The sequence below is a fragment of the Molossus molossus genome, unplaced genomic scaffold (genome assembly GCF_014108415.1).
Source record: "Molossus molossus isolate mMolMol1 unplaced genomic scaffold, mMolMol1.p scaffold_m16_p_28, whole genome shotgun sequence".
Classification (NCBI taxonomy): Eukaryota; Metazoa; Chordata; class Mammalia; order Chiroptera; family Molossidae; genus Molossus; species Molossus molossus.
In genome coordinates this window covers 1,578,337-1,606,309 of record NW_023425364.1, presented here as the reverse complement: position 1 = coordinate 1,606,309, position 27,973 = coordinate 1,578,337, and the positions used below count along the sequence as shown (strand labels likewise).

General features: G+C 54.3%; 1 protein-coding gene across 4 annotated transcripts in view; it reads left to right on the top strand.

The window, feature by feature from the left end:
- Positions 1-18,434, top strand: part of USP22 (ubiquitin specific peptidase 22) — a 33,827-nt gene extending 15,393 nt beyond the window's left edge. Inside the window, exons 3-13 of one of the 4 annotated variants that reach the window (XM_036278413.1) lie at positions 1,780-1,893; positions 3,689-3,790; positions 4,708-4,877; positions 5,717-5,909; positions 8,480-8,585; positions 10,397-10,555; positions 13,306-13,432; positions 14,727-14,818; positions 16,507-16,569; positions 17,167-17,316; positions 17,807-18,433. In XM_036278413.1, the coding sequence (XP_036134306.1) occupies positions 1,780-1,893; positions 3,689-3,790; positions 4,708-4,877; positions 5,717-5,909; positions 8,480-8,585; positions 10,397-10,555; positions 13,306-13,432; positions 14,727-14,818; positions 16,507-16,569; positions 17,167-17,316; positions 17,807-17,849 (1,319 nt within the window). In that variant the 3' untranslated portion in view covers positions 17,850-18,433. Of the gene's footprint in view, positions 1-1,779; positions 1,894-3,688; positions 3,791-4,707; positions 4,878-5,716; positions 5,910-8,479; positions 8,586-10,396; positions 10,556-13,305; positions 13,433-14,726; positions 14,819-16,506; positions 16,570-17,166; positions 17,317-17,806 lie in introns of all 4 variants that reach the window. The other 3 variants (XM_036278414.1, XM_036278415.1, XM_036278418.1) reach the window with 3 other exon arrangements.
- Positions 18,435-27,973: the final 9,539 nt, after the last annotated feature.

The following is a 27,973-nucleotide window of genomic DNA, read 5'->3' as shown; positions in this document are numbered from 1 at the left end:
GCTCTTCTGAAAGCTTTTATCCTCATTGCTACCTGGTCTCAGACCAGACACCCCGGGCCGGGCTGTACCACGGAGTGTGTGCTAACGGTGGCCGCTGAGCCCAAACTGCTGTGACCCGATGCAGTTTGTCGAGAAGGTTAGGGGTAGGCTCGGGATTCTCAAGTTGCTCACTTGTGTTTTAATAGATGTGTTCGTTAGAGGACGGGACAGGTCTGCCGCAGTGTTGCTGGTCTGTGCTGGGGAAGGGGGTTGGAGCCACGGGTTATGGAGACCCTCCTGGTACCGCAGTGTGCGGTGTGGTCGTGCCGGTGTCGACTTAACCATCACACAACACTGAGCTGGTAGCTGTCACCGTGACACACGGGGAAGCCGAGGCTGTGGGGCATGGAGCAGTCTATCAAAGGTGCACAGCTACGGTCTGGGCAGTGTTGCCTAGCGGTTAGCATGTTGGCCTGTGCACCAGCGAGTGCTGGGGTTGTTTCCGGTCAGGGGCACGGACGTTGGTTGCAGGTTCGATTCCCCAGCCCTGGTTGGAGTGCTTATGAGAGGCAGCCATTCAGTGTGTCTGCCTCACATCGATGTTTCTCTCTCTCTCTCTCTTCCTCCCTCTCTCCCTCCCTTCCAGTCTCTAAAAATCAGTGGAAAAAAATGTCCTCGGGTGAGGAGTATCCAAAAGGGAAAAGGAGGCACATAATGCCAGTTACTTGGAGTGTGTCCCCCCAGTGGTGTGGTGTTCCCTCCAGCATTGGGTGGTGCTCCTGACTCCAGGCCACAGTCTCTACCTTCCACTGCTCAGAGAGCTTCATCTCCTTTCAATCCTTCTAGTTATCTGCAGATGGAGTGGGAGAGAGAGGCATCAACATGGGAGAGCCGCATCAACAGGTTGCCTCCTGCACGACCCCAACCAGGGCCAGGGCCAGACCACAGTCGAGGTACGCGTCCTTGGCCGGAATCAAGCCCGCGACTCTTTGGTCTGTGGGCTGATGCTCCACTGCTGAGCCAAACCAGTCAGGGCTCAAAGAGCTTCATCTGTGGATCTTTATGATGAAGTAATCAGGAGTCAGGTGTGACCTTCCTTTACAGGTTCCGAGAGCACGCAGGGCCCACCCACTGGAGGGTTCAGGCAGCTCGGGTCACCAGTCAGGGCTGGTCAGAGGGTGATGTGCTGCCATCCTCAGAGTGAGAGCCGGCGACAGCGCCGGGAATTCATACAGCAGGACACGGTCCTGTCAGGCCGAGGATTCCCATTTAAACAAGGGCAGTGCACCCTGGCCGGTTTGGCTCAGCAGTTGGAGTGTTGGCCCACGGACCAATGAGTCGCAGGTTTGATTTCAGTCAAGGGCACGGACCTCGGTTTTGGTTTGTCCCCGGCCCTGGTTGGGTCATGCAGGAGGCATTCAGTTGATGTGTCTCTCCCTCCCTCCCTCCCACTCTATCTGATAACTAGAAAAATATTCTTGGGTGAGGAACAACAAAAAAAGGGGGGGCAGCACCGTGAGTTTCCCCTTGTGGTGAAAAGACAGGGGGTCTCCAGCTACTCGACTGTGGGTTCCCGTAAACCATGGATGCTGTGCCTCGACCTTCGACCTCGGTGGGGCTTCGGAGAAGGAGCCTCGTCTGCTTGGGGTGGACTGCAGTGGGGGGGACCGTGCAGTGACGGCTCTGTGACTTGAGGGGGGTGGTGTGGCAAGGACTCCAGGGTCTAGCACATGTGCGTCTGACATCCTTGAGCATCACCTTTCAACTGTGACCCCTTTTCTCTCTCCTTCGTCTCCTCAGCCATAGAGCTGATGTACGGGGGCATCTACTGCTTCTTGTGTCAGGACTATATCTACGACAAAGACCTGGAGGTCATCGCCAAAGAGGAGCAGCGGAAAGCCTGGAAGATGCAAGGTTGGTCTGGCCTCGGTTCACGGTCTCTCTGGTTTCCTGGCCCAGCCCCTCACCAGGAGGAGAGCGTTCTCTAGGGAGGGTCTGTGGGGGACGGGAGGTGGGACAGCAGTTGCGTGTCTGCTGTTTGGTGGGCAGACACCTTCCCCACCCCTGCTCGCCCCTCCTGTAGACACAGGTGGAGTCAACCTGGGGTGCGGGACAGCAGGGGAGGGCGGGCCGCCGGGCGCAAATGCCCGTTACTCCCCACAGGTGCCCAAGGGCCTGTGGCCGCCGTGGGCTCCGCTGGGGCAGGCACGTTCTCCTGCCCACGGGCTGTCCACGGGGTGGTGCTGGTGCAGCCACGTTGCCATCTGGTCCCAGAGCCGGTTTCCCTCAGCCCTCGGGGCATTGGGAGAGCAGCCTCTCCCAGGGACGGTGAGGGTGTGTGGAAGCCTGTTCCTTCCAGGACAGCTCTGGTTCAGTCACTGCACAAGGTCTTGTACAGCTCCTAACAGTCTGGGTTACGCTTCATCTGTGCGGAATTGAAATGGCCAGATGGGAAATGTAATTATCTGTGCCAAACACCCAGCGGAGGGTTTTCCTGTCCTGCGAAGGCCTCTGGCCGCCACCCCACGGTGTGTCTCTGCTTCTGCCCCACCCGTGCCGCCGCCATCGGTGCATGGTCAGGGTGACACACGATGCAGTGCACCCATTTTCTCTCGTTCGTTTCTCTTGGCCATCCTGGTTCTCCCTTTTATTAGCTTCGTTTCCAACATGTTCTCGGGTGTTCCAGCAACCGGGCGGCGTGCTCCGCATGCCGGAGAGCGCGTCCCCGCGCAGAGCCGCGTGTCCAAGGACACGGCCAGCAGCTGCCAGAGCTCTGCCTCCTCGTTCTGCTTTGAAAACACGCACAAACGTTGTTTTGAGAAACGAAGAGTAGAAACAGGTGTGATCAGCATTGCTTGTGTTTTTAACAAATCTTCTGAGGAACGACTTCATACTGTTGATTTTAGAGAGAGGAAGGGAGAGAGAGAGAGAGACAGAAATATGGATGAGAGAGAACATGGACTGGCCGCCTCCTGCATGCCCCCCACTGGGGATCGGGCCCACAACCTGGGCCTGTGCCCTGACCGGGAATCGAACCGGCGGCCTCTTGGTGCAGGGTCCACGCTCAGCCACTGAGCTACACCTGCGGGGCTGAGTCTGCTATTTCTTTGTGCATCAAAGGGCCGAGAAGTAGAGACACTGGAGGAAGAGATTCTTTCTGGAACCTTCCTGCGGTTCCGTCAGCAGCTTGCTGCGCCTGTGAAGGCGAGAGGGTCAGCAGTTGTCCGAAGCACGGGGCCGGCGCCTCGGAACACGAGCTGGGCAGCGGAATAACACGAGACCCTTGTTCGCATTTGCAGCTGGACTCCTTTATGGGTACATCTCCCCAACGAGATGTATTTTTCAAAATATGTTTTTTTAAAATGTATTTTTTTGGTCCCTTTTGCTCCTTCACCACAAACCCTTCATCTGAACTGCTGAGCACTTCCCACTGGTGCTGACCCCGCAGTGTCCACGCAGGACCGGGGCCTTGAGCACACAGACGGCCCTCTGGCTCGGGAGGCCAGGACCCTGCCGTCCTGCGGGAAGCGGGTCTTCACAGCGCGGTCTAGAAAGTCCTTGGCGTGTTGTTCCACGGGCTGCAGCACAGCAGGGTTTGTGGAAGACCTGGTACGGGTGTCCCTCTGAGGGAGCCTGGAAGGTGCGTTCCCGTGTGGGAGCACACTGCTGCAGACTAGCCAGCAGCCGGGCACTGTTTTCTCCTGCGTAGGTGTCGGAGAGAAGTATTCCACTTGGGAACCAAGCAAACGGGAGCTCGAACTGCTAAAACACAACCCGAAAAGGCGGAAGATCACCTCTAACTGCACCATAGGTAGGCGGGGGACAGTGCTCGGTGAGGGCCTCAGGTCAGCAGGTGTGCAGAGGTGGGTTCCAGGGCCGTGCGCGGTGCCCCCAAGTGACGGTCACTCCCTATTTGCTCAGCAGCAGGTCCTGGGCACCTGTGGTCTGCAGGCCCTGGGTGGGTTGGGGTGTGCTGACGTTGGAGATGGCCTCTACCTCTTGCTGCCTCCTCTTGTGTAGAGAGGCTAAGTTACCTCTCTGCAGGTGGGGAGACTCTCCAGGTGGAGTGGGTTCTCTGCAGGTGGGGGTTGTAATGGCAATTCTTAGGGAGCAGAAATGTGTATGAGCTTGTCTGCCCTCTGGGTTTCCTGACAGTGGAAGAAATACGCTTTGGAAACATTTTTTATTTTTTTATTGATCCTTACCTGACAGTTTTCCATTGATTTTTGTTTGTTTGTTTGTTTTTTAGAGAGTAGGAGGGAAGAAGGGAGGCGGAGAGAAACTTCGATGTGAGAGAGACATCCATTGGTTGCCTCCCACATGACCCTGCCCAGGGCTGGGGATCAAACCTACAACCCAGGTTTGTGCCCTTGATGGGGAATCAAACCCGTGACCCTGAGGTCCACAGGCATGTGCTTCTACACTGAGCACAACGGGCCAGGGCACTTTGGAAACGTCTTTAAAAGCTGTTTTTGTTTGTTAGGCTGCGTTTGACCTGTCTTGTTAAACAGTATCTTTGGGTAATTTTATCAACACGCTCTGGCGGGAGGGGGCAGGGTGGGCGTCATGGCGGGGAACGTGCCTCAGTATCGTTTGTGTGAAAGTGGCTTAAAGTCTAGAAGAGTGTCACCATTTCTTCTTGAATGAATGCGCACAAACGGCACGTAAATGCGGGAAGCGCTGTGCCGGTGTTGGGGTCACCGCCCACTCTCCTGTCCTCCCGCCTAGGTCTGCGGGGGCTGATCAACCTCGGGAACACCTGCTTCATGAACTGCATCGTGCAGGCGCTAACCCACACGCCGCTGCTGCGGGACTTCTTCCTGTCCGACCGGCACCGCTGCGAGATGCAGAGCCCCAGCTCCTGCCTGGTGTGCGAGATGTCCTCGCTATTCCAGGAGGTGGGCGCGCGCCTCTCCTCCCCCTGAAAGCGCAGTGGGGGAGCCCGCTGTGCGCTTCTTACGCAGGACACGTTGCCAGCGGGAGTCATGGGAGGGACTATGGGCAGCATTTTTTGAGGCACAAAGGTGACTGGGAGGATGAGAAAGGGCCCTTAGACAGTGGCTTAACTCACGGCTGGCGCATGTCTGAACACTGCACTGGGAGCTCACCCCGCCCTGCTGCCTGCCATCCGGTCGCGCGGGGAGCGTGCGGACGTGTGCACGCCACACCGCCCGCTTCGTTCTCCGGCAAGGATCTTCTCCCTCGTCCTGGGCCTTCTGAGTGGGTGCACCTGTCCGTCCTTAGCGCCAGGCTCTGCCCTGGTCGGATCGTGGGCCACTCAGGTCTGCTGTCCATGTCTGTGCCTGAACACCACTGACTGTGTGACCTCAGGCACACAGCTTGGTGACCTCGGAAAAGCCTCTGAATGAAATCCTCGGGCCCAGTAGGAGAAACAGGTGCAACCGAGGCCCGGACGGTGGGCATGTGGCTTTCAGGGTGGATTTCAGCCGTTCTCACTGGCTCTCCTCAGTGGTGAGTTCAGACAGTCTCAGGCCTATTTGTTAAGGTGTATTTTCCAAGCAGCATATTCACCGTTTAGTGTGCAGACCTTCTCTTGACCAACACATAATTCTCACGGAGGCTTGTCGTAGAAAGTAGTCAGTGGGGAGGGGGAAGACGACGTGCAGACTCGGGCAGCCCAGGGAGTCCACCTTCTGGGCGGAGGGCACGTTTTCACCGTGTGCTCTGTGCTTGGAGCAGCGTCGCTCTGACACGTGTTCTGTGTCCCTCCGAGCAGTTCTACTCCGGGCACCGCTCCCCCCACATCCCGTACAAGCTGCTGCACCTGGTGTGGACCCACGCCCGGCACCTGGCTGGCTACGAGCAGCAGGACGCCCACGAGTTCCTCATCGCGGCCCTGGACGTGCTGCACCGGCACTGCAAAGGTGGGGTGCGCGCTCCCGCAGAGGGCTCGCTGGCCTGTACATCGGGTTTGTGTCTCCTTGTGTTTTTTCCCCAATAAGAAAAACTGCAGCCCTGGCCAGACTGGCTCAGCAGTGAGACTGTCAGCCCACGGATCGGCACGTACCTTGGTTGCAGTTTGTCCCCGGCCCTGGTTGGGGTTGTGTGGGTGGCGACCAGTCGATGTATTTCTCTCTTTCTCTCTCTCTCCCTTCCGCTCTATCTGAAGATAAGTGCAAAAAAATGTCCTCGGGTGAGGATAAAAAAAAAAACAGCCCAGGGACCGGGGAAAAATTGCAGTTGTCCTGGAGGGGTTCTTTGCAGCTTGTCTCACGAGGAGGAATGGTTGTCACTGTTGTCCTTGACCTTCCTGAGGGGCAGCAAGCCACTGGTCCTTCCACCTCTGCTGCCCGCCGGGGCCTGTGGCAAGGCCTCACCTGCAGCTCCTCAGCCCAGTATCTTCTGAATGGGCTCCAGACAGTTGGACATCAGTCACCTCCCCTGTGGGGTTTCCGGAAAGATCGTCATTGCTCTAAAGCCGCCAGGAGAGCTGGGCAGTGAACAGCCCTGCCAGCCCCTCCCTGGCCGAGTTGGGTCCATTTCCCTCCCAGGGACTTTGTGAGTCTCCAGGCCCCCGCAGCATGGCTCCTCCCATGTCGGGTCCTCAGATACATGGGGAGTGGAAAGCCTCTGGGAGCTGCAGGAAATCAGGCCTGAATGCCGAGCTGGCAAGCTCCCCCCCACCCCCCGTGGGGCTCCCCACCAGGAAGGCCGTAGCTGGAGTGACAGACAGGCCAGCTGAGGGGCGGCTGTGGCTCAGAACCCCAGAGGGCTGCCGACAGCGCCTGGTCCGCCTTCCTGTGTGTGGGTCTGGACTGTGGCCGAGGGTCTGTCGTTCTGAGCGCCCCGGGCGGTGCTGCTGGTTCATGTTGCTGTCAGGTGTGCTGAAGCATGCGGGTGGCCAGGCCTCTGGCTGCACAGGCCGGTGCAGGTGGAGGACGGAGCCCTGTTTTTCCAGGTCACTCAGTGCTGCTCCTTCTGTCTCGAGTCCCTGGCCCTGGACTCTGAGGTTGTGACTCAGAGACAAGCCAGACTTGAACTAAGACAGCTTGTGTCATCCACTGTCACAGCTTCGGGTTCTAGTTTTTTTATACTTAAATTTTTTTCTGCTGAAAACATACATATTATCCTTTTAATGCTGGTCCTGGGAATCAAGAAAAGTTGCTTAATGACTTGGGTAAGCTTGGGTTTCCTGGTGTAAAGTAGAACAGACTGTGCCAACAGGAAAGAGCTATGCTTGTCATTACAAGCACTGAGAACAGTGAAGAGCCCTGTTTGAAAATGCATTGCTGTTCACGTGACCAAAGTGATGAAACCGTGTGACCTGGTTCTCTGACATAATTCCTTTTGAGACGTCCGGGAAGCAGTGTAGGGCTCTGCACATAAACACAGGGTCGTCTGAACTCCGAGTTCATCAAGGCTGCTCATCCACAGCTCCCGGGGTAGGCCACGTGGGTGTGGCGTGGGCAGGGACGGCAGGCGCAGCTCCCGGGGCTGGAGGCAGGCCCGCCATGCAGCTGGGTGTCTTCTACGTGGTTGGAACAGTCAGGCATGTCTCAGCTCGCTTCTGTCTGCATCTTCCTGTATCGTGATGTTTTTCTCCCTAACCTCTAGGCAGCTGCTCTCAAAAGTCCGTGGCCACCCTTTACCCTCCGTAATACTTAGTTTTTCTGAGCTGTAACATACATACAGATGGATGCACTCCGTCCTCACTGTCCAGATGAACCAAAGTCCTGCGGAGTGTATACAGGATAGGTATCGATATGTGTTGTGTTTTGCCATGTAAGTTTCACACTCATATATGTACACGTGAATTACGTGTCGGGTGGCGCAAGAGCAGGTGCCCAGCTGTCTGTGTGGGAAACGGTGCAGGAATACATGGTGGGAGAGTAAGCAGGACACAGAGCAGGCAGTTGCTTGGCCTGACCCTGTATACAGTTGACCCTTGCACAACTCAGGGCGCCAGCCGTCTGCACGGTTGGAGTTTGGCCGTCACCGTAGTGGGGTTTTCAGCTATCGTCAGGCCCGTGCTGTCCGAGGGGCACCCGCAGGCGCGTCTTGTGTTGAACCAGAGAGGGTGGGCATCGTGCTCCTTCGTAATTGATGGGGAAGCGGCTGTTCCTGGGGTCCAGAATGGGACCTGATGAGGAGCATGGACCTCACGGGCCACAAGGACGCGTCCAGTCCAGAGCACGACTTCCCTGGGAGCATGGGGCCTGCATTGTGCCGGCCTCACTAGAAGATACTTGTCTAGTCGTCCTGTGAATGGGAGAGGAATCAACAACGTCCCCCAGTTACTGGGCATTTGATGTATTTTGGTGCCAGGAGGGAGGCTGAGGATGTCTTCTTGGGGAGCGGAGAAGAAGGGAATGGGAAATAACCCCCCCACCCCACCCCCCACCCCCCACCCCCCGCTACTGCTGTGCTGAGCACCTTCCCGTTGCTGGAGCCACCTGGCCCTGGCGTCCAGCTTGGCAACGTGGTGACTTGGGGGTCCGGGGAGCTCAGATCGAGTCACAGCGCTCTGGTCTCTCCCTAGGTGACGACAATGGGAAGAAGGCCAGCAACCCCAACCACTGCAACTGCATCATAGACCAGATCTTCACGGGGGGGCTGCAGTCGGACGTCACCTGCCAGGTCTGCCAGTAAGTGGGCTTTCTGCAGGACCCGAGGGTTCAGGTGCCTTCCATTGCTCACCAGGCTGTGATGTGGGGCCCAGGCTCCCTCCGGCAGAGTGTGACTACGCTGGATGCTGCTTACCAACATCATGGCACTTTCTTCCCCCTCACCCGAGGCCATTTTTCCACTTTTGTTCAGGTAGAGTGGGAGGGAGAGAGAGAGAGAGAGAGAGAGAAACATTGATGTGAAAGGGACACATCGAGTGGCTGCCACCCACACGACCAACCAGGGCCGGGGACAAGCCGCAACTGAGGTACGTGCCCTTAGTGGGAACCGAACCCGGGTCTCTCTGGGCCATAGGCCAACGCTCCAACCGCTGAGCCAAACGGGCCTGGGCTCGTGGTACATTTTTACTCTGCAAACTGTTGTGTTCGGAGAAGTGTTTCGAGCGTTTAGGCTCCCGTGTGTACTGTTTGGCCGTTGCCCTGCCGCCCCTTCTTGGTGATGTGGTGTGGGTTGTTGAGTCCTGCACTGTGGCCTCTGCGCTCTGCCAGGGAGAAACAGCTTTATTCAGACAGCCACGGACACGTTCGGATAAGAGCTCCGGTGGGAGGGGGCAGGGCAGTGCCCTCCTGGGGTGCGCGGCTTTGTGCTGTGCTGCCTGTCTGTTCGTACCCCTCAGCGTGTGCTGGGAAGCTTCTTTCCCAGGTTTTCCTTGGGGACCCTGGAACTAGGAGCCAAGTGAACAGCCCCTGTAAAGATAGCGATGCACGTCAGGTGCTCGGCACACGTGCCCCAGTGTGTCCCTTCAAGTCTTCCGTTGTTCCCTTTCCCGTGTCTCCAGAGTCATGTTCCTGAACGTTCTTTACGTTTGGTTCTGTGCTGAGAGCTCAAAGCTTTATTTCCAGGAGGAAGTGCGCTGGTGATGGGGTTGGAGGAGCCCTGTCCTTCACCCACGCCCACGCTTTTTTTTTTTTTTTTATGTCAGCTTTTTAAAAGCCTGGTGGGGATCAGTAAACACTAGAACCTCCATGGAGCACCACGTGGAGTCTGTGTAAGGCAGATTGGGTACTGGAAAGAGCCCTTTAGCCTGTGAGCGTCACAAGTGCCGTTTTCTGTTATGTAGCAGATACGGTCCCGGGCCGTTGCTCTGAGCGGTTTGGACTCGTGGCTTCAGTAACTGCCTGTTGGTCCTATTCTACTGAACCCCGTCAGATTTATATCCTGTTCAAATTTCCGCACTTTGTCCCAATCTGTGAATTTCCTGTTTCTATATTTTAAAGTAAATCTCTGGGAGGGAAGTGGCTGGGGTAGACACAGCCTGGAGCGCTGTGCCGGTCGGGGCTGCTATGGGAAGTGAGCCCGGGGTTCTGCGTTGTCGCCCGGGCTCAGCAGACCCCGTGCCCAGAGGCTGCCGAGGTGGCAGGTCCTCTGGTGCCGAACCTCTGGCCAGGGGCCGAGACTTGGCTTTAAGCACTTTGTACGGTGCCCCTCCCTAGGCCCTGGGACCCCAGGACGTGGGTGAGAACACCTCCTCTGCTGGAGGTGTCACGGGCATGAGGGTAGAGCTGGGAGGAGCGCTGGGGCCTTCCGAGCGGGGTGTCTCTGGGCGGTGTGGGTGCCAGTCCGAGCAGGGTGTCTCTGGGCGGTGCGGGTGTCGGTCCTCACGGGGTGTCTCTGGGCGGTGCGGGTGTCGGTCCTCGCGGGGTGTCTCTGGGCGGTGTGGGTGCTGGTCCGAGCGGGGTGTCTCTGGGCGGTGTGGGTGCCAGTCCCAGCGGGGTGTCTCTGGGCGGTGCGGGTGCAGGTCCGAGCAGGGTCTGCCTCCTTTCGCTTACAGCGGCGTCTCCACCACGATAGACCCCTTCTGGGACATCAGCTTGGATCTGCCCGGCTCTTCCACGCCATTCTGGCCCCTGAGCCCAGGCAGTGAGGGCAGCGTGGTGAACGGGGAGAGCCACGCATCGGGGACCACCACGCTCACGGACTGCTTGAGGAGGTAAGGAGCCCGGTCCTTTTGCAGACAGACAGAGTTCTGTCCTGGAGGCAGGCCTCAGTCATGAACTAGCGCCCTAATAACATTGGCGCCACCCAGGGTCCCGGCAGCAGTGTCTTCACACGGTGAGGATGGAACGGCTACAGCCGGTGCCCAGGAGCTCGTACAGTTTGTCCCGGACCTGCCGGGTGACTTCTGTCCACCCATGTTTGCGTCATTGTGGGAGGTCTGTGTCTTAGCCGCTGTCCCCAGCCCCGAGGTGAAGTATCAGAGCAGAAGTGAGCTGCCTCACTCTCTGTGCCGGAGGAGCCACCCCGAGGCCTGTGGTCTCTGTGGGTGCTGGGAAACCTGTGGGTGCTGTCTGCACCTGCACCTGTGTTCACATCTGTCCATTTTCAACACCAGTTCAGACAGGTTAGGGTGCAGGTGCTGTAAAATGTATTTAACTGTGACATACAAAGGTGTCAAGGCCCAGAAGACTCTCCTAAACTTAATGGAGTTTATTCTTGTAAAACCTTTATCTTTCTTTGCGGGGCGGCAGTGCTCCTGGAGGAGAGGGACACACCTCAGTATTGACCTTGCTGCTGTCAGCAGACCCTACGGTGCATGCTTAGATTGTGAAAGTTAATTAACTTTGAGAGAGACGCAGATGTCCAGCAGCCATGAAAATATGCCCAGTGTCACTAATCAGAGAGATGCAAACTAAAACAACGAGGTATCACCTCACACCTGTCAGAATGGCCGCCATCAACAAAACAAATCATCAAACAAGTGCTGGTGAGGGTGTGGAGAAAAGGGACTCTACTACACTGCTGGTGGGAATGCAGACTGGTGCAGCCACTATGGAAAACAACATGATGTTACCTCAGAAAATTAGAATTGAGCCCTGGCCGGTTTGGCTCAGCGGTTAGAGCGTCGGCCTGCGGTACAGAGAGACCCGGGTTCGGTTCTCGCTAAGGGCACGTACCTCGGTTGCAGTTTGTCCCCCACCCTGGTTGGTCGTGCGGGTGGCAGCCACTCGATGTGTCCCTTCACGTCGATGTTTCTCTCTCTCTTCCTCTCTCTCCCTCCCGCTCTATCTGAACAAAAAATAGAAAAATGTCCTCGGGTGAGGATGAAAAAAAAAAAAAAAAAATTTTGACCCAGTGATCCCCCTTCTAGGAATATACCCTAAGAAGCCTGAAACACCAATCAGAAAGAATATGTGTACCCCCATGTTTGTAGCAGCGCTATTTACAATAGCTGAGATCTGAAAACAGCCCACGTGTCCATCAGTAGACGAATGGATAAAAAAGCTGTGGTACATGTACACAATGGAGTACTACGCAGCTGTAACAAAGAAAGACCTCTTATCCTTTGAGACGACATGGAGGGACCTGGAGAGTATTATCCTAAGCAATACAAGCCAAACAGAAAGACACGTATCATATGTTCTCACTTATTTCTGGAATCAAATGAACAAAATAAACTGATGAGCAAAATAGATCCACGGACATGGAAGCAGGAAACAGACTGCTCTCAGAGGGCAGGGGAGAGGAGGCAGGGACGATGTGTGTCAGAGAACTTGCAGTGAGCATAGCCCATGGACAGCACACAGGCAGAGGCCTGGGTGGGGTGGTGGAGAGGTGCACGTTGGGGGATGTGGGGGAACATCTGTAATACTCAGTAAGAACAGCAAGTTAAATTAACTTTGTTACACTGGTAGATCCAGACATAAATGATGTATGAAAATTTTAATTTGAAAAACAAGCATATAAAGAGTCTTTTTCATTTTTTAAGAGAGCATTTATAATGAACTTAAATTTTGTGGTAAATTTCAATAACATTGAAACTGCCTGCAAGGCAGGCGACGGGACCGTGCTGAGCAGACAGATGCCTGGAGGTTGGTCAGGGCCTGGGCCGCAGAGGTGGGCTTGGTCCCAGCCTTGATAAGCAGCAGAAATGAGAGGGTCACCAGGCTGGGGGAAGGTGCCTGAAGTACGAGCGAGAACCGGAGTGACTGGGTGCCTGTCACCATTTTCAGCGCTTGGAAGATTTGCCTGTGAAGCTTTTCAGTCCAGGACTTTTGTGTGTTGGGAATTTGTTTTTATTTTTAATCACCCGTGGACGATGCTTTCACTGATTGTAGAAAGAGAGTAAAGGGGAGAGAGACAGAGAGAGAGAAACATTGACCAGTTGCCTCCTGCATGTGCCCCGACTAGGGGTCAAACCCACAACCCTTCTGTGCATGGGCCACATTGGTGGAGGGGAGGTCATTGATTACTGCTTCAGTCTCATTAATTGTAATCTATTTACTTTGGTGGTGAATCCTCACCCAAGGATATTTTTTCCATTGATTTTTTTTTGAGAGTGGAAAGGGGGCCTGAGAGAGAAATGTTGATGTGAGACTTGATTGGTTGCCTCCCGCATGCACCCCAACCAGGGCCGGGGATTGAACCTGCAACCCAGTCGTATACCCTTGACTGGGAATCAAAGTCACCACTCTGTGGTGCACAGGCTGACATTCTAACTGCTGAGCCAGACCAGCCTGGCTCCCCCAGCTTTATCTACTTTTCGCCCCTGTGTCCTCGTCTGGGCAGGCCTCTCGGCACCTTGTCACTGGAGGTCTCCCCCGTTGCTGTGAGGTGGATCCTTTGTAAAGTCGAGGTGACGGTTGTGTGAGTGTGTGTGGTAGGGAACGAATCCAATGAGGGATAAAAGGACTCTCTTTTACCGCCTTCACGTCTTTTCTGAAAAGCACACTTGCTTTGCAGGTTCACCCGACCAGAGCACCTGGGCAGCAGCGCCAAGATCAAGTGCAGCGGTTGCCACAGCTACCAGGAGTCCACCAAACAGCTCACCATGAAGAAGCTGCCCATCGTAGCCTGTTTCCATCTCAAAGTAAGTGTCTCAGGAAAGCCCGGTAGCAGCCTCGGTTCTCAGCCCAGTACAGCTGGGAGGGAGCCTGTGGTGTGCAGAGTACATGTCCCAGCTCCAGTGACCCCTCGCCAGGGAGAGGACACGAGGAGGGTGAGCTGGACCTCCTTCCCCGCCGTCTGGCTGTGAGGGAGCTGTCATGGATGGAAAGTAGTTACTGTGTGATGAAAACAGGATGCGCGCTGTTCTGCTGGGCTTGGGGTGGTTGAGGTTCTTTTTTATCCTCACCCAAGGACATTTTTTTCATTATTTGTTCAGATAGAGTGTGTGTGGGGGGGCATCGATGTGAAAGGGACACATCGAGTGGCTACCTACACCACCCAACCAGGGCCAGGGACAAACTGCAACCGAGGTACGTGCCCTTAGCCGGAACCGAACCCGGGTCTCTCTGGACCACAGGCCGACGCTATAACCGCTGAGCCAAACCGGCCAGGGCAGTTGAGGTTTTACTGCTCTTACCTGAGTTCTTCCCTCCTCACCCCAAGTCTTCTGTGTGTGTGTTTTTACTTAAAAGAAAGGTCCCTCAGCGACGTGATCTAGTGACCTCATCCCAGGGTCAGCAATCTCTTTCTGTAAAGGGTCAGATACTAAACACTGTGGAGTTTGCAGTCACGTGATCTGTTTCATAGTTTTCTTTTTTCATCCTCACCCGAGGACATTCTTCCATTTTTTGTTCAGGTAGAGTGGGAGGGAGGAAGGGAGAGGGAGGGAAAGAGAGAAAGGGACACATTGAGTGGCTGCCACCCACATGACCCAACCAGGGCCGGGGACAAACTGCAACCGAGGTACATGCCCTTAGCGGGAACCAAACCTGGGTGTCTCGGGACCGCAGGCCAATGCTCTAACCGCTGAGCCAAACCGGCCAGGGCTCATAGTTTTTTTTTTTTTGTGACCCTTTAAACGTGTTAAAAAACAAAATGGAATCACTCTTAGTCTCCTAGCTGGATTTGGGGCCCAATGTGGTCACAGGACCATCTTGTCCTGGGCGAGGACAGGGCTCGTCTGCTCGGAGGCTCTGGACCCTGCACTCCGCTGGCTCTGTAAGGACATCTGGGCAGCGGGTGTTGATCTCTTTGAACTCGATGTCAGCACTTGCATCGAGCCCCATAGTTCAGATGATATGTGGTGGTTTATTGAATCTGTAAGCTCCAGATGCCCGAAGGCTGTCAGCAAGTGAACAGAGCGCACTGTGGGGAGGGCACGGCCCCGTGACGGCCCCCCTACGGCACCCTTCTCCCTCTTTCTCTTGTCGCTGCAGCGATTCGAACACTCGGCCAAGCTGAGGCGCAAGATTACCACCTACGTGTCCTTCCCCTTGGAACTGGACATGACCCCGTTCATGGCGTCCAGGTGAGGAGGGGTGTGGCTGGGGCGGGGTGGGGGTGGCTCTTCAGGCCAGTGACCCGCACCAGCTTGCGATGAGACAGTTGTAGGTGTCGACATAACCATAACCGCTGAAGCCAAATGATCGTCCTGGCTGATCTTCACCCAGGACATATTTCATTTATCTTTTTAAATTTTATTTATTGGTGTTAGAGGAAGGGAGAGCAGTTGCTGTTCCACCATCTTGTGTGTTCATTGGTTGATTCTTGCATGTGCCCTAACGGGTCAAACCCATACCCTGACGTATCAGAGCATTACTAGTCAACTGCGCTGCCTGGCCAAGACCCAAGACACGTTTTAATTGGATGAGTTGTTTTTCTCAGATGTGCCGTGGCTTTGGGTTTTCCCAAGCCGTCCTTTGTCAAGGTGGGGTCACGGCGGGAAGGACCCCTTTACCTGGGGAACTAACTGATTCTGGAATACAGATAAACATAGCTGGTTCTTATTTAAATATATATAATTTTTTTTTTTTTTTATCCTCACCCGAGGATATTTTTCCATTTTTTGTTCAGGTAGAGTGGGAGGGAGAGAGAGGAAGGGAGAGAGAGAGAGAAACATCGATGTGAAAGGGACACATCGAGTGGCTGCCACCCACACGACCCAACCAGGGCCGGGGACAAACTGCAACCGAAGTACGTGCCCTTAGTGGGAACCGAACCCAGGTCTCTCTGTACCGCAGGCCGACACTCTAACCGCTGACCAAACTGGCCAGGGCAATATATAAAATTTTTTATTGATCTTTTTTTTTAGAGAGAGGAAGGGAGAGAGAAACATCAATGGGCCGCCTCCTGCATGCCCCCCACTGGGGATCGAGCCCACAACCCGGGCACGTGCCCTGACGGGAGTTGAACCGGAACCTCAGTCATGGGGCGACGCTCAGCCACCGAGCCGCATGGCCGGGCTACTTAGCTGATTTTGCAGTTGCAGATTGCATTTTCATGTTTTTAAATCTCGATATTACAGGCCATTTAAAATGTACCTTCCCCCCAAAGTGCAACATGTACTAATATATTGATCACGTGTTGCTTTGTTTCCTGGGGCCACTGTGACAGTTTCTACACACTTGGTGGCTAAAAGCAAGCTGGCAAGTCTGTGCTCCCTGGGAAGGGCCAGGGAGGGTTTCATCTGCCAGGAGGTGAGACACCCAGGAGGGCCTGGGCTGGCTCCGCCATGGGGCAGGTGTGCTCCGCTCGTCCCGCCGGCCTGGGCTCGGACTTCTCACCTTCCACAGGACAGTCTGCCCGGAAGGAGAGTTGCTGGAAGAACTGGGAAGTGGGTGTGAAAGGGGCCCAGCAGTGTCAGGCAGAGAGGCCCCAAGTTGTTACATTGTTACAAGTATCACCACCTAAGCCACCATCCGTAGTTCAGTGATTTCCAACCCGGTGCCACAGGGAAAACGTGCAGCACCTGTTAAGTCAGGGGTGCTGACCCCTCTTCCCTTAGACGCTCAAATAAAACTGACAGCAGCCAATATGATGATAACAGTGCACCTGAACGAGTCAGAGTTGCACCCTGTCATCAGATCAGCAGAGGATACGTGTTTTTGGCGTGCTAGAGTTCAGGGATTAGCTTGTGTGTGCCAGGAGGTGAGAAAGGTTGGACATCGCTGTGTCCATTGTTTAAACGGTGCTGAGTTCTGCCGTCGTGTGTTACAGCAAAGAGAGCAGAATGAACGGACAGTACCAGCAGCCCCCGGACAGCCTCAGTAACGACAACAAGTGAGTGACCCGGGCGCCCTGGACACCACTGATAGAGCCGAGGCATCTCCCAGGGAGGCCGCTCGGGAGTGGCCATAGCAGCACTTGTTTGTACTGGCCACTGGCCTGCCGCCCACTGGCCTGGTGTGAACATACTCGGCCCTCTCCCAGGAAAGGACTTTTTACAGCCTGGGCCCCGCCCCTCCTCCTGGCCTCTTCGTGAGTGAGGATCTGTCTGGCCAGCGCAGGCCCAGAGAGAGCCCAGTGTCTGAGCCCCGGGCCCTTGGTCTCTGCTGCCAGCATTGCACCCAGGTCCCTGCCCTCTCGTCTGCCGCCCTTCTGGTGAGGCAGAGAAGGAAAGGGAAGGGGGTCACATGTCCCTAACGCCCCTCACTCGCCATGCCCAGTAAATGTGCTTCCATTGAAGAAGCTCACGGGCCACGTGGCGGCCACACACCAGACCAGTGCCTGCCCTCTGCGCCCCCTGGGCCCAGCTTCGGTTCCTGGGCACTGGGGTCGGCCAGTGTCCTCCTGTACTGGCCACAGCTGCGTGAACAGTGTTTCTGGCGGTGGTGAGATTGCGTTGACGGCTGCCCCTCCCACTCCCCTCCCGGCCAGGTACTCCTTGTTCGCGGTGGTCAACCACCAGGGCACCCTGGAGAGCGGCCACTACACCAGCTTCATCCGTCAGCACAAGGATCAGTGGTTCAAGTGTGACGATGCCATCATCACGAAGGCCAGCATTGCAGACGTGCTGGACAGTGAGGGGTGCGTGGGCTCGTGGGCCGCAGACACGGTCCCAAGCTGAGCCTGTCGGGGCTGTTCGAAGGTGTCCCCTTCGGTCACTCCCAGCCCAGGACACGTGGCTGCCTGTTTGTGGCTGCATCCTGGGCTGGCGCCCGGGTCCTGCAGCCCCTCTTCCCTGTGGCACCCCTTCCTGGCTCGCCCGGGCCCAGCCCTGGAGAGGGCTGACTGTGGGGAAGCAGCCTGTCCGGGAGGCCAGCGCCGAGGGCTCGCCGTGCCCGGTGCAGGAGCCTTGCCAGGAGCAGCGCTGACAGGCCCTGGTGTCCCGGGTGGAGAGACCGGCCCAGGCCCTGGGGCAGCAGGGCCAGCAGGACTCCGGGCTGCTGGGGGGGGGGGGCAGACGGGGCTTGGGCATTAGGTGGAGGCTCCGTTCTGAACCCTGTCTGGGGAGGGTCGTTCAGCCTCGGCCTCTCATGAACTGGACTGTGACCGTGCTTCTGTCTCTCCTCCTCAGGTACCTCCTGTTCTACCACAAACAGTTCCTGGAGTACGAGTAGTCTTGTCCACAGCTGATCAGAAAACAGGCCTGAGTTGTCAAGCCTCACAAAATACTCCCCGACCACCTAGCATCAGGCCACCAGCCACACAGAAGTGCCCCCACGACCTTTGGGTCCTCTGCCGCCTGGGCCCAGATCGAGGGGTTTGAATGGACAGATGGCTGTGGTGGAGGAAGCTCCAGGGGCCGCACCCCAGAAAAATGAAATGAGGGCTGTGCTCCTCGCGGGGGGCAGAGGAGATGTATTGCCCATGTATCTCCTCTGCTCCTCAGACAAGGTGTGGGTGACGACGTGTGCCCCCCAGCACAGGGCCTGGCCCTGGTGCACGGGCTCTGCCACATGATGGTGCAGGGTAATTTTAAAAGGCTCCCACCCATGTCCCACATGTGGCCCGTGGCCCATGCGTGGGCTGTGGCCTGTGGCCCACGCGTGGCCTGTGGCCCACGCAGGGCTCACTGAAGCACTGAGAGGACAGGCGTCGCAGGAGCACCGAGGGTGCAGGTGTTCTTGTGGCTGTGTGTGGCCTCTGTGTGGTGAGGGCCCTTGGCTGCTGCCTGGAGCCTGTGGGGTGGCGTTCTTCTGCGTTGGCCTGCGTGTGGAATGCAGCCTGCCCCTCCAACCCCCCCCCCCCCGTGAGCTTGTGGAGGAGGTGTGTTCCTACCCTCCCCCTCCACCCGGCAAACCCAGAGGCAGAGGCAGTGATGGACGGGCCGAGCCCACACTGGTGCAGACGGTTCTTCCTGGCACTGTCTCACGTGCCCTCCCACCCCCTTTGAGCGTGTCTGGGCTCCAGCTGGCAGGAGCTGCTGCGGGCCGTCTCCACCATAGCACCCTTTTGAGTAATGGGTGCAGTTTTTAACGGTTTCTTGGTTTCCCTTCCTCACGTCTTCTCGGCTGCCTGTCCCACCAGTGGCTGTCACTGCTCGTGGCCCAGTGGCAGCTCCAGTGGCTCCAGTGGAGACCACACCACGCTGCCGAGGGCGTCCGCTTCCCGTTCCCTGTCTTTTGAGTTGTGCAGAAAGTGACCTGGTGATGGCCCCGTGGAGACAGCTGACAGAGTTGCGTGTTCTGTGTGGGCCACGTTGCATCTGTTCTGCCAAACCCAGCTCAGATTCGTATGTCTCAGAGATGCTGAACCGGAGGTGGCAAGGCAAGGTCCCTGTGATGGCGTTTGGGACCCGGGCTCGTATGTCCTGGGAGCCTCGGCTGAGCTGCCAAGGGTCCCTGCTCGAGTGGGTTGTCGGTCTCTGGCCGCAGGCAGTCAGTGAACAAGTGAGTCAAGCTGTGTTCCGATAAAACTTTATTTGAGGTCACTGACATTTGAATTTCATATGATTTCCGCATCATGAAGTTTTTTTTGCACTATTTAAAAATGTGTGGGATGTCCTTTGTGGACAGGCCTTCCAGAAGCTGGGGTGGCCCGGGTCCAGCTCACTAGCAGTTACATCAGGAGGGCCGGTGTCAGCAGGAGTGACGTTACTTCTCTGTGTGGGAAATGCCAGGATGTGCAGAGCAGTCTACCTGTGGGGTCATCGCTTGTGCCAGAATTCCTCATGATGGGTTGTTTTTCTTCATTTGTTCATCACCTTTTATCTCCTCTGTGTCCTCTTCCCCTGCTCCCCTCCCCCCAGAATCCCCCCCACACACACCCTCCCAGCCCATCACAGGTGGCTGTCTGTCTCCTGAGTTTATCGATTCTGTGTGGTAGTTCAGTCTGTTCCTTAGACTCCACATGTGAGGAAAACCATAGGGTACTTGTCTTTTTTTGTCTTATTTCACTCAGCATAATGTTTCCCAGGTCTGCCCAAGCTGTCATAAAAAGATAAGAGTTCCTTTTTCACAGCTGCGTAGTATTCCATTGTGTACACATACCACAGCTCTTGTATCCGCTCACTGCTGATGGGCACTTGGGCTGTTTCCAGAACTTGGCTATTGTAAATAGTGCTGCTATGAACTTAGGGGCCTAGTAATAGTTTTAAAGCATTCGCTCAGTTCATTCTGTTATATTTCTGCATTTATGGAATGCAGATTTTAAAGCATGTAGATGTAGACTTTTAGAATTGGCCACGTGTTCGAGGTGTGTGTGTGAGAGAGACACTGCTGGGAAGATCTCCTTTGGGAAGAGGTGTTGTCTCATAATGAACGAATCTCGCAGAAGGAGACCTGTGCCGTTCTGCGCCCTGGCATCCTCGCGCGTGTGCTGCTCGTGTCCTCGGCTTTGCAGGGTGGAGACCACGCAGGTGTGCTGGCCTGGAGTTTCTGGAAGATGGGGTACCTGTGGTCTGGCCAGCCTGCTCCCCGAACCTACTGCTCCCCTCCCTGTACGCCTTCCTGTCCTTGCCAGGGTTCGGAATCCAGCTGCTCGGACAACACAGGACGAGGGAGGAGAGGGGCCGTGCTGATCTTTTGTGACATTATTTTAAACTTCTGTATCCAAATTAACTCTCTCTCTCCCCTTTGGTGTTGATGTTCTGAGCACTTACTTCTCTGCTGCTGAGAGATTCCTGCCCTGGAGGAGCTGGGGGGCTGCAGGAGGCCCCACGGTAGACGAGCTCCTTCGAATCCACCTTGTTAGGGACATGCTGCCTGATGCTGTGGGGATTTCCTTTGTACAAGCTCCCACTCCAGCTGTTAAAGTGGTTCTTTGTTTTTTACAAACCCCTGTGACATAGGTATTCCTGTTGCTGCCAAGTGGTCTGACCACTGAGGCCTCGTTCGGGGACCCTCCATGCCCAGTGGTGTTTCCAAATGCTGGGGGTTTCTGAGATGTTGGCCTTTGCCTCCTTCCACACCTCACGGTGACTCTCCCTCCAGGTGTGCGGCAAGAGTTGCCTGCAGTGTCGTGTGCCGGGGTCAGGGCTGCCCGCAGCCTGAGGACGGGCTGGCTGGGCTTCCCTCAGCCCCCGTGGCCCTGCTGTCGGGCCGGAGTGTCCCAGGACCCCTCCAGCAGCCCCTGCACCGTGTGGGCCCGAGCTCTGCTCGGCTTGGGGTGTGTGCTCATTGTAGAGTTGCCGGGGTGGGTTTTGTGTGTGTGGGTTTTTTATTTGATAATTGAACTGACTCTTGTAACCAAAAACAAAAATTATAAGGTAAAGATTCCAACAATTGTGCTGTGGATTTAATGACCAAGATGTTTCCGCCTCTCCCTGCTGTTCTGAGGAACTGATGGACTGTTCTCCCCCGTGGCTTGTAGTGTCTCCTGTCACAATAAAGCTCCATTTGATTCTGGAAACGGGCTGACTCTCCAGTCCTAACACCAGCAGCCAAAGGGGGGCAGGGATGGGAGGCCCCGCGAGTGGGCAGGATGGCGACGTGTCCTGGATTCAGACCTGGCTGTGCGCACTCACCAGGGCGGGGCTCATGCCCGGCCGGTGTGGCTCCGTGGACTGAGCCCTGTGGCCCCAGTCCCATGCCTGGTCAGGGCACATACCTGGGTTGTGCGCTCCATCCCCAGTAGGGGGTGTGCGGGAGGCGGCCAGTCAGTGTTCTCTCTCATGGATGTTTCTCTAAAAAAATCAATAAAAACATTTTTTAAAACGTGGGAGTCCTTGCCAGGGTGATTACAAGGCTGGGACGTGGGTAGGAACACACATTTACAGGCAGTTCCTGCAGTGCTCAGAGAACAGCACATGTACATGAGCAGAGAACGTGCACCCTGTCTGCTCTCTGAGTCTGGCTGGTCACGGCCACGGCTGACACCGTGACACCTCCTTCCCCTTCGCCTTGCACACGTCCCCTCCCTCGGAACCTTGGCCGGTCTCCACCTGCTGGACCTGAACCCTCATTTCTTTTGTTTGTTTGTTTTAAAACTCATCTTTATTGTTGAATGTATTACAGATGTTTCTCCCTTTTTTCCCCACTGACCCCCCCTCCCTATTTTCGCCCCCTCCTGCCTTCCCCACACCATTGTCGGTGTCCATTGGTTATGCATATGTGCATAGAAGTTCTTTGTTTATCTCCTCCCACCCTCCCTCCCCCTTTCCCTTTGAGGTTCATCAGTCTAACCAGTTTGTACTTCTTAATTCCTTCATCTTTTTCACCCATCCTCCCAACCCCCACCCATCTGGCAAGCAACAAAAACTATGAGTCTGTTTCTGTTCTGGTTGCTCGTTTTGTTTGTGGATTCTATTGTTGTATGGGAGCAGACTTTTTGATTTCTGAGATTAGAAGTGTGATTGGTAAGTGAGGTCACCTTTCTCTTCTGTTCCAAACCTGGTGTCCCCCAACTCCCGGATCCTGCTAGCATTTTCTTTTCTCTCTCTCTTGTTAATCCTCACCTGAGGAAGTTTTCCCCCATTGAATTTTAGAGTGGAAGGGAAGGACAGAGGCAGGGATGGAGGGATAGAGAGACATCTGGATTGTACCTCCTACAAGCACCCCTATGGGGCAGGGAGCGACCTGCCACCCAGGTACATGTCCTTGACCAGGAATGGAAACATTACCTTCAGTGGTGGGCCCAACCGAGCCAGGAGATCGACCACACTCAGACTCCATTTTTCAGTTTTTGGGGATGTTTTATTACCTGCGCAGGGACTGCAGCCAACCTACACAGAGGAGAACTGCAGCCCCAAGCTCAGGGGGAGGGTTGCTTATATAGGGCAGGGGTCATTCAAGAGTTTAGCAGAGCAAGCAAGCTGCTTGTACAGAAGCGGAGGCAGTTAGCGATAAGCAGGAGGGAACGGAGGGGGGAGGGAGCTGGGGCGAAAGGGAACTGGGTGAACTGGGTCAGCATACATCTGTCCTGCTATTCATTCCATTATCCAAGTTTTAAAAACTAACAAATTCGAGACAGATATCAGCAGTCAGTCAGGTGCAATACACACATGTTGAACAGTTACAGTTTTATGGGGTAAAGGGAGCTTCAGTTTCTCCCTATCAGTTTCTTTACAGAGCATGCAGGACACTCTGGCCTTGGGGCCGTTTGTGTCCTCCCTTTTCTTGAAGGATGTTGCTTTTCAAATTCCCAGTGAAGGTCAAACTCTAGTTAATTTTTATGGGGCTAAAGCCCTCTATAACAGAAGGGAAGGACAGAGGCAGGGATGGAGGGATAGAGAGACATCTGGATTGTACCTCCTACAAGCACCCCTATGGGGCAGGGAGCGACCTGCCACCCAGGTACATGTCCTTGACCAGGAATGGAAACATTACCTTCAGTGGTGGGCCCAACCGAGCCACACCGGCCAGGGTAATTTTTCTTATTTTATTTTTCTTTATTTTTTAAAATTTTTATTGTATGTATTACAGATGTTCCTCATTTTTCCCCCATTGACCCCCTCCTCCCCTGTCCCGCCCCCCTCCCACCTTTTCCCACACTATTGTCTGTGTCCAATGGTTATGCATATAAGTTCTTTGGTTTATTTCTTCCCACCCCCCAACCCCCTTCCCTTTGAGGTTTGTCAGTCTAGCAATGAATTTGTGCTTAATCCCTTCACCTTTTTCACCCATTTCCCAACCCCCCTCCCATCTGGCAACCAACAAAATGTTCTCTGTATCTATGAGAATGTTCCTGTTCTTCCTGTTCATTTGTTTGTAGATTCCATTGTTGATAGATATGTATTCATTGCCATTTTGTTTGTTCATACATTTTATCTTTTTCTTCAAAAAGACCCTTCATCATTTCATATAATAACGGTTTGGTGGTGATAAACTCCTTTAACTTTTTCTTGTCTGGGAAACTTTATATGGCCATCGATTCTAAATGACAGCTTTGCAGGATAGAGTAGTCTTGGTTGTAGGTTCTTGCTTTTCATCATTCTGAATATTTCTTGCTACTCCCTTCTGGCCTGCAAAGTTTCTTTTGAGAAATCAGCTGACAGCCTTGTGGGAATTCCCTTGTAGGTAACTAACTGCTTTTCTCTTGCTGCTTTTAAGATTCTCTCTTTGTCTTGAACCTTTTGCATTTTGATGATGTGTCTTGGTGTGGGCTTCTTGGGGTTCACCCTGTTTGGGACTCTCTGTGCTTCCTGGACTTGTTTGTCTGTTTCCTTCACCAAGTTAGGAAAGTTTTCTACCATTATTGTTTCAAATAGGTTTTCGATTTCTTGTTCTCGCTCTTCTCCTTCTGGCACCCCCAAGATGCGAATGTTGGCACGCTTGAAGTTGTCCTAGAGGCTCCTTACACTATCCTCATTTTTTTGGATTCCTTTTTCTTTTTGCTGTTCTGATTGGGTGTTTTTTGCTTCCTTATATTCCAAATCAATGGTTTGCTTCTTGGATTTATGTACTCTACTATTGAATCTTTGTAAATTATTCTTTATTTCAGTTAAAGCCTCCTTCGTTTCTGACTGTGCATCCATCATTTCTGACTGGTCCTTTTTGATGCTCTTGATGCCCTCACTAAGTTCACTGAGGTTCTCACTAAGTTCACTGAGCATCCTTATAAGCAGTATTTTGAACTCAGCATCTGTTAGGTTGCTTATCTCCATTTCGCTTAGTTCTTTTCTTGGGGTTTTGTTCTGTTCTTTCATTTGGGACCTGTTTCTTTGTCTCCTCATTTTGGCTGCCTCCCTGTGTTTGTTTCTGTGTATTACTTAACGAGAGGTATGAGGCTATCTGAGAGCAGATGCTGCTTGTTTGAAAGAATTTAGGAAAAACCTGAAGCAGGATCCACGACAAGCCAATCCTATGGTGAAGCAACTGGCAACAGCTTGAGTGGGCCTGAAAGTTGGGTGGGGTGGGGCCTCAGGGAATCACCAGAGGGAGGCAACCAGTGTGAGCCAGGTTGCTGGAGTCCCAGGTAATGGAGGCTGTCTGCTGCCCCAGGGAAGGGCTCACCAAAGGGACAAAGGCCTCTGACAGCCCGTCTGTCCAGGAGAAAGCCCTCGCTCCAATGCCAAACAGCTCAGTTCTTCCCTGTAAGCCCTAGCGCCCCTCAAGCTCCCTCCCTTCCAAGCTTAGAGGAAGTGAGTTTGATTAGTCTGTGCGTGGGCCCTTTAAGAGGAGCTGCCTGGGGCTCCAGCCAAGTCAGCCTCCCTGAGCCTCAGTTCCCGCTGGTTTTTCCAGCCAGAAGTTATGGGGATTCTGTCCTGGCACTGGAACCCTGAGTGGGGTTTCTGATGTGGGACAGGGACCCCTCAGTTCTCAGGGAGGACCTTCCCAGCTGAGGTGTCCTGATTTTTATCCGCTACACATGGGTGTGGGACCAGCCCGTCCCCCTCTGCCCCTCCGCCCCTCCGCCCCTCCTACCAGTCTCGATGCAGCTTCTTTAATTCCGTAGTTGTAGGACTTCCATTCAGCTCGATTTCAGGCCGTTTTGAATAATGGTTGTTCTGTAGTTTACAAACTTTGATGTGGTTGTGGGAGGACGTGATACTGCGTTTACCTTCCTGCCATCTTGACCGGAAGTCCGAACCCTCATTTCTGAAGTTCTTTTCTGATGCCTTTGACTTAAGGTCCTGTACTCCCTTACTCCCTTACACAGAAATGCCAAGAGGTGGCCGAGGATCCTTTGGGGTTCCAGCCTCAGTCCTGTCTCCGATGTCAGTCTCTCCAAGTTCAGTGGAACTAGGGTTGTTCCCCCAGGGGATCTTCACCTTTGGGGCCGAGACCTTCAAACCAGCAGCGCCGGAGTTTGCCAGGACAGCAGTAAGAGGTCTGTGACTGGGTCATCAGTCCTTGGGCCAGTGTGTTTCGGTCAGGGGTGGTCAGCACCATTTAATGGTCTCTGGTTAGGTGCTAAGAGTCACCCAGAAGAGAAGACCGTCACAGCCGTAACCCTGGACCCCGACAGTGGCTCTGGTGGTTCAGCTGCCAACGGCTCCACCAGCCCGTGGCTGCGTTTCCATGGCTGCGAGTTGGGCTCCCCGACCGGACGCGTGGGGCGTTGCGATAATGGCTGGAGGTGCTGACAAGCAGGGTGGCAAATTCATGTCTAGAATATTCCGTGATGGAAGAGGCCTCGCATGGTCCACCTACCCCCAGGTAGTGGGCTGTTCCTCTGGGAAGTGTCATCCTGAGGATTCAGTGCTGACCAGTGAGCCTTGGTCATGGCAAGTCTGTGGCATTGATCCTACCTGGCCTCCACCTGTTTTGTTAGCCCTCACCCGAGGATATTTTTCCATTGATTTTTAGCGAGTGGAAGGGAGGTAGAGAAACATGAGTGTGAGAGAGACACATCGATTGGTTGCCTCCCACATGACCCTGACAGGGGCCAAGGATCGAACCTATAATTCTGGCACATGCCTTTGACTAGGAATCAAACCCCCAACTTTGGTCTGAGAGCCAACGCTCTAACCACTGAGCAACCAGCCAGGGTTTGTCACTCATCTTCAAATCCTGTTCCAAGTCCTTGACTATTCGTCCAAGCTGTTAGCAACTTCCCATAACTCCATGAGGCTCAGTGCTTTGGGACCGACCTCTGTCCAGACAAGGCAAGTAACTAGCTGTCCAACTCCTTGTTCCGTGCACAGGATTTCCTTCACTGTCCTGCAGGGGGAGCCTCGGGTGTCTGGTCACAGAGAACTGAGGTGGCCATGCCACAGGCATTTGGTGACAGAGTGAGCTACCTGCTCATGTAATTGACATAACCGCCCTGGCCAGTGTTGCTCAGCGGTTAGAGCGTCAGCCCATGAACCAAAGAATCATAGGTTCGATTCCGGTCAAGGACACATACCTTGGTTACAGTTAGGTCCCTGGCCCCAGTCACAGTCATGCAGGAGGCAACTAATTGATGTGTCTTTCTCACATCGATATTTCTCTCTCTCTGTCCCCCTCCCACTATCTGAAAATCATGGAAAAATATCTTTGGGTGAGGATTCTAAAAAAAAAAAATTTACATTGCCTTCTGGACATGTCCAGCCTCAGTCTCTTACATGCGTTTCCACTGTGGCTGTTGCTTTCACCCAACCTGGGGCTAAGCAGTGACATTCAGTTTCTTTTTTTTTTTTACTGCTCACCCGAGGACATTTTTGCATTTATCTTTGGATAGAGTGGGAGGAAGTGAGAGGGAGAAACATCGATGTGAGAGAGACACATTGATTGGTTGCCAACCACACGACCCAACCAGGGCCGAGGACAAACCTAGGTACATGCCCTTAGCGGAAACCAAACCCAGGACTCTCCGGTCTGCGGGCTGATGCTCTGCTGGGCCACACTGGCCAGGGCAGTATGCGGTTTCTTAGGGGATACTCAAGCTGCATGGGAACGGTTGTCTACTAAGTCCAAAAACAGCACACGGGATTTCTGAAAAGAATGAATACCTGCAGATGAGGTATGGATTTGAGGTGCTCTGCCCTGAAATCCTGGCTGTCTGCTGTTTCTCTGTGAGGCCATGTTGGGCCTGGATCTTTGAGGGTCAGTGGATCTCATCCGGACCAACAGGCTCGAGGGGTCGCACAGCCGGACAGTCTGAACGTCCTCGGGTCCCACTTGAAACGGAGCAGGCATGCCTCAGTAGATGGACGGAATCAGCACACATGGGGACATGCTCCTGCAGAGCCCAGCACGGCCTGCCCAGCACTGCGTGTCCCAGTGGAGCAGGTGGTATGAGGTGTGGTAACATCACTTTGAAGAGGAACATGCTTCAAAACATCGAACGCGTCTGGCCAGTGTGGCTCAGTGGTTGAGCATCAACCCTGCACCAAGAGGTCGTCAGTTCGATTCCCGGTCAGGACACGTGCCCAGGTTGTGGCTCCAATCCCCAGTGGGGGGCATGCAGGAGGCAGCCAGTCGATGTTCTCTCATCAATGTTTTTATCTCTCTCACTTCCTCTCTAAAGTCAATTATGGAAAAATAAATAAATAAAAAACATCAAATCCCCAGAAACTTGATTGAGTTGGGAGCCCCGGAGTTTGGGGAGTTTTTCTCATGCTTATGTTCACTTGTCTTATTAAAGCATCTATAGAACTTGCTCATCAGATCCAATCAACAAAATGTCAATATTACGAACCAGAGTGACATTTTATGAAATGCCGAGGTGGCCAGTATTTCTCTGGATCCTGGTGTACCAGAGAACTATGGAACCATGGGACTGAAGGCTGTACATGAAGGTGTACTGTCGGCCCTGCCAGGTAAAAGCAACCTGCTCTGGTGGTCCTTACAGGTTGGTACAGAGGAAGAGACATCAGCCAGGACAGTGGGTGCTTATGTGGTTCCAGGGGCCGTGCCGATTTGCTCCAGCAGACACT